The sequence below is a fragment of the Sinocyclocheilus anshuiensis genome, unplaced genomic scaffold (assembly GCF_001515605.1).
Source record: "Sinocyclocheilus anshuiensis isolate Anshui unplaced genomic scaffold, SAMN03320099.WGS_v1.1 scaffold419, whole genome shotgun sequence".
Lineage (NCBI taxonomy): Eukaryota > Metazoa > Chordata > Actinopteri > Cypriniformes > Cyprinidae > Sinocyclocheilus > Sinocyclocheilus anshuiensis.
This window is the reverse complement of record NW_015548228.1, coordinates 257,981-263,062: the sequence shown is the minus strand read 5'-3', so window position 1 is coordinate 263,062 and position 5,082 is coordinate 257,981. Positions and strand designations below refer to the sequence as shown.

The 5,082-nt window shown below is 40.0% G+C and overlaps 1 protein-coding gene across 4 annotated transcripts in view; it reads left to right on the top strand.

The window, feature by feature from the left end:
* Positions 1 to 5,082, top strand: part of LOC107654477 (polycomb protein suz12-A-like) — a 13,070-nt gene that overhangs the window by 5,898 nt on the left and 2,090 nt on the right. For all 4 annotated transcript variants that reach the window (XM_016441552.1, XM_016441551.1, XM_016441553.1 and 1 more), the window contains exons 10-14: positions 821 to 1,001; positions 1,128 to 1,216; positions 1,949 to 2,092; positions 2,313 to 2,470; positions 3,828 to 4,026. In XM_016441552.1, the coding sequence (XP_016297038.1) occupies positions 821 to 1,001; positions 1,128 to 1,216; positions 1,949 to 2,092; positions 2,313 to 2,470; positions 3,828 to 4,026 (771 nt within the window). The remainder of the gene's footprint in view (positions 1 to 820; positions 1,002 to 1,127; positions 1,217 to 1,948; positions 2,093 to 2,312; positions 2,471 to 3,827; positions 4,027 to 5,082) is intronic.

The following is a 5,082-nucleotide window of genomic DNA, read 5'->3' as shown; positions in this document are numbered from 1 at the left end:
ACACCCATATTTTTGACTGTAGAGGAAGTAACACTACATCCGTCTAGTTGCAAATTTAATCCAAGAGATTCTGTGTACTGTTTTTTTGGTCCAATAAGTAATATCTCTGTCTTATCCGAATTTAATAGGAGAAAATTATTGGTCATCCAATCTTTTACATTTTTAACACACTCTGTTAGCTTAGATAATTTAGAAGTTTCATCTGGTCTTGTTGAGATATATAGTTGAGTATCATCGGCATAACAGTGGAAACTAATCCCGTATTTTTTAATAATATTACCAAGGGGCAACATGTATATCGAAAATAGCAGAGGACCTAGGACAGATCCTTGTGGCACTCCATATTTTACTGGTGATAATTGAGATGACTCCCCATTTAAATGAACAAGGTGGTAGCGATCGGACAGGTAGGATCTAAACCATCTTAAAGCCTGCCCTTGAATACCTGTATAGTTTTGTAATCGATCTATGAGTATGTCATGATCTATAGTATCAAACGCAGCACTAAGATCAAGTAAAACTAGCAATGAGATACAGCCTTGGCCTGACGCAAGAAGCAAGTCATTTGTAATTTTAACAAGTGCAGTTTCTGTGCTATGGTGGGGCCTGAAACCTGACTGAAATTCTTTATAGAGATCATTTTTTTGCAGGAAGGAGCACAATCGAGCAGACACAACTTTTTCTAAAATTTATTTTTTTTACCTTTTTCTAAAAGGTACGCGTTTTATTAGTCTGTTTTATTAATGTGGCTATTCGAGATGCTTGTATGTCGTTAAGTAGTTTTTTGACTTTTATTTGGGATCTTTACCCTGTGTTTCAGTGGCTTCCACCCTTCGAGACCTTTTCTCAGGGACCCACGCTGCAGTTCACTTTGCGATGGACCAATGACACGGCTGACAGGGGAACGGCACCAGTGGCCAAACCGCTTGCCACACGCAATTCTGAATCCAGCACAGTAGACAGCGGCAAGCCTAGCAATGTGAAGCCGCCACATGCAGTAGGTAAGATCACCAGCACTGGTTAGTGATTACAAGTGAAGATCACTAACTTTTTGGTCTTTAAAGCATAACAATTTGTGTGCAGTACCGAGGATAATGGTCATAACAATGACGTTTTATTGATTGCAGCTGTTAGTGAATCAGTTGGCGCTGATCTACCAGTTAGAAGAGAACAAACTCATGTCGAACCTCGTCAGAAACTACGTGTTTATTATCAGGTGAGTAATAACAAATGACAGAGTGGGATCTATATACAATGAATAAACTCCATGAAATTAGTCCCAATGTTGGAAAAGGAATTTTCTATAAATTTTCTAACCGATGGGACCAGATTGTTTATACCCGCTGTAGAATTGTTCATTCCAGGATGACACAAGTTTTTAATACTAGGGGAAGATCCTCGGTGTTCTGTCTGCCGAAGCCCTTTATCCATTAAGCATGTTTTATTAGATTGTGCTGGTTTTAACTCATTGAGAACATTTTTTTTTTTATTCCGTTAACTCTTTTGAAGATATTTTTTTATCTAGTTAAGCCAAATACAGATTTGGAGTTTTTAGCAAAAATAATTTCTAAAAACATGATATATTATAGCCATAATATTTCTTGCCATGAAAATAGCCACAGAAGCTGGAATGGCATTAAACACAAACAAACAAATTATCAGGTGAGTAACATGCATCTGCAAATTTATCTGACAATACCAAACCACACTGTACACACAACACAGCACTTATCAGTGATCACAGGCCTTTAAATTGACTGTCAAAAGGGCAGGGAGTTTCCTGTGATTCTCTACATCTTTCCACTGTAGATTCTGTTGTATCGTATCACCATGAGAGCACTGGAGTCCATAAGTCCTGCCTTGACATTTTGCTCTGACCCATTGTTGGTCTTGTATGGTGGGCTGCTGTGTGGTCATGGTCTCTTGTGTCCATCCCCTTGTTTTGTAGTTCCTGTATAACAATAACGCACGGCAGCAGACGGAGGCCAGAGATGACCTGCACTGTCCCTGGTGCACGTTGAACTGCCGTAAGCTCTACAGCCTCCTCAAGCACCTCAAGCTCTCCCACAGCCGCTTCATCTTCAACTATGTGGTAAGAAGTATCTCAAGGTTTTGAAACTGTCACCAGACCACATGGATTACGTAGTCATAATAAGTGTAATGCCACAGTGTTTACACTTGTGGGAATCGATCTGTGAATGCCTTTTAGTTGAGCTGGGTTAAACATTCATAACCACTTGCAGAGCAACAAAAATACAGTCCATGTTTGGTAGAAATGTTTATAGTGATGAAGTCATTTTTATCTCACCCAGCCTCATCCTAAAGGAGCCAGGATAGATGTGTCGATTAATGAATGCTATGACGGCTCTTACGTGGGCAACCCTCAGGACATCCACTGCCAGCCTGGCTTTGCCTTCAGCCGTAACGGCCCAGTGAAGAGGACTCCAGTTACACACTTCCTTGTCTGCAGGTCTGTGTGGGTTGAAAGTGAAAGAAAGACTGGAAGTATCCAAATTAAAAAATGGTTGCATCTGAGTAAAAAGTTCCACCGTTATTTTTTTATTTAAAAAAAAAAAAAATCTATTTTCTCTCTCTCTCTCTCTATTAGTGCTGTGTTCAATACATCGATACGACGATGTATCGTCACAGAGATTTGACGATACGAGTATCGATACAGCTGGCCCTGTATCGATATTGTGGCACGTGTGCAGCAGTGGACCGCGCTTAATTTGTGTTAATTTGATGTTACCAGCTCCTTGTTGAGAAAGATAATGTAGCTCTTGAGCGATTAAGCTATTTAGTTGATAAAATTGCGGGGCAACGCTAAAAAGTTTGTTCCGGAATGTCGGTGTGCGGCCGCAACATGATCTGTGTGAGTGACTGAGCGTGTGTGCGTTAGATACAGAAGACAGCGCATTAGTTTAGAACTCTTCTAATTTTTATTTTTTAAACGTAGAGAGTGTTAATTTGTGCAATGATAACCTACCAGCAATGTAAATATGATTAAAAAAAAAATATTAGAATGAGTACATTACAATATAAATTTATTAGAACGAGTACATTATTATTTATGGGCTTAAAAACAAGATGCAAAAAATCAGAATATTGTACCTGGTGGGGAGTGCCCAATGTAAACATGAAACATATGCCATTACCTATATTGTACAGTTATAGAGGCCCTTCATAATGCAGAGGTCAACTGCCTGCTCTGCCAATAGTTAGAAATGGCACTATAGTATGCAGTGTTTAATAAACAGCTGTTTTACTAAATTCTTCTGAGGTGAAATTCAGTGCAGTCCCGTATCGTGATATGTATCGTATCGTGGTCTCTGTTTTGTGATGCGTATCGTGACTTTGCTGGTGATACACAGCCCTACTCTCTATATGTATCTTTGTGTATCACAATATAGTTATAATTTAATCAGAAAGTGTGTTGGATATTGCTTTGCCATTATTTCCCTCATTAACTAGGCCAGTTATTTTATTTAGATGCTAACCAAAACAAATTGTTCATAAGAAATTGATGCAACTGGCATCAGTGGTAAAACAGCTGCTTTATATTATACAACACTTGAGTTAAAAATAAAACTCAAAACACTAGTGCATTATAAATATCAATGGATGGGCTGTGTTTGAGGTCAGTTGTAAATTGATGAATATATGCACCTTTTACCCCATATCAGTTGAATTCCACACTGACTACCTTTCAAACGTTTGAAGTCTAAACATTTCTGCAGTACATACAGTCATGCCACCCAGGCCTATCACAGACCTTGCATCCATTTCTTTGCATCTGGTGTTAAAACGCAATGTTTTGGTTTTCTCAGGCCCAAGCGCTCAAAGCCCAGCCTCTCCGAGTTCCTGGAGCCAGAGGATGGAGAACAGGAGCAGCAGCGGACATACATCAGCGGCCACAACCGCCTGTACTTCCACAGCGACAGCTGCACGCCGCTTAGACCACAGGAAATGGATGTGGACAGTGAGGACGAGACGGACCCGGCATGGCTCAGAGAGAAGACCGTTATGGTGAGGAAGCCGTCAGAAGATCAGTAACCCTTTGGTTCTGTTAACACTGAAGATCCAGAGTAGCATTTACTAGGTCAGATTGACTCTAGATGACAAATCAAAACGCAAGACAGATGGTGTGCCATTTGTGACTCAAGCCGGGCTCACACTGTGCGATTTTTAAAAGTCCTTTAGGATTGTACTTGTCAGACTGTACGAACATGATGATCATGTCACACTGTGGGATCTCAGTTGTCATTAATGTCAGACTGTACGACAGTCAAGACGCGTTAAAAACAGGTGCGCACAAGAAAACCTGTCCGGAGTTCTACATTATCAACTCATACACGTTCAGTGACCGCGAGCTGCATTGCACGCGGGGCTGTAATGTTGGCTGTCATTAAAAGTATATGAATGGCGGCAATTGCTTGTCAGACTGTACGAACATGATGATCATGTCACACTGTGGGATCTCAGTTGTCATTAATGTCAGACTGTACGACAGAAAACTTGTCCGGAGTTTTACCTTATCAACCCATACACGTTCAGTGACTGCGAGCTGCATTGCATCATTAAAAGTATATGAATGGCGGCAATACCGGCATATTTAAGAAGAATAGTGTAAGCAGCACTACACACCCACGTGAAAACAGCGGCGCAACTGGTGTTTATCATAGCAAAGGCAACGTATCATGAATTCCGTGAGCGGAGGACGGGAGCGCTGGAGTTTATGCGGTTAGAAGAAATTTCTAGCATTAATTCTGATCATGGCTTGTCTTGAAAAACGAAGACAGTTTGACGTTCGTCATAGGAGAAGTCAAGTTAACAAGTTTTAACAAGTTAAACTTTTATTTTGAGTTTGAGTTTCTTTTGTATATGAAGATGATAGTTTTTCTCAAATTAAAGTGTAAAATGCTTATGAAGTGAACATGTCCTAATGCAGTGAGATGGCAGATGCTAAAAACCGTTGTCACCATTCATTCACATAGACACTCGCAAAACACACAGACTTCATATTAATATTTGTGGACAATAGTCCATATCACAATTTGATTTATGTGTATAGATCAAATTGTG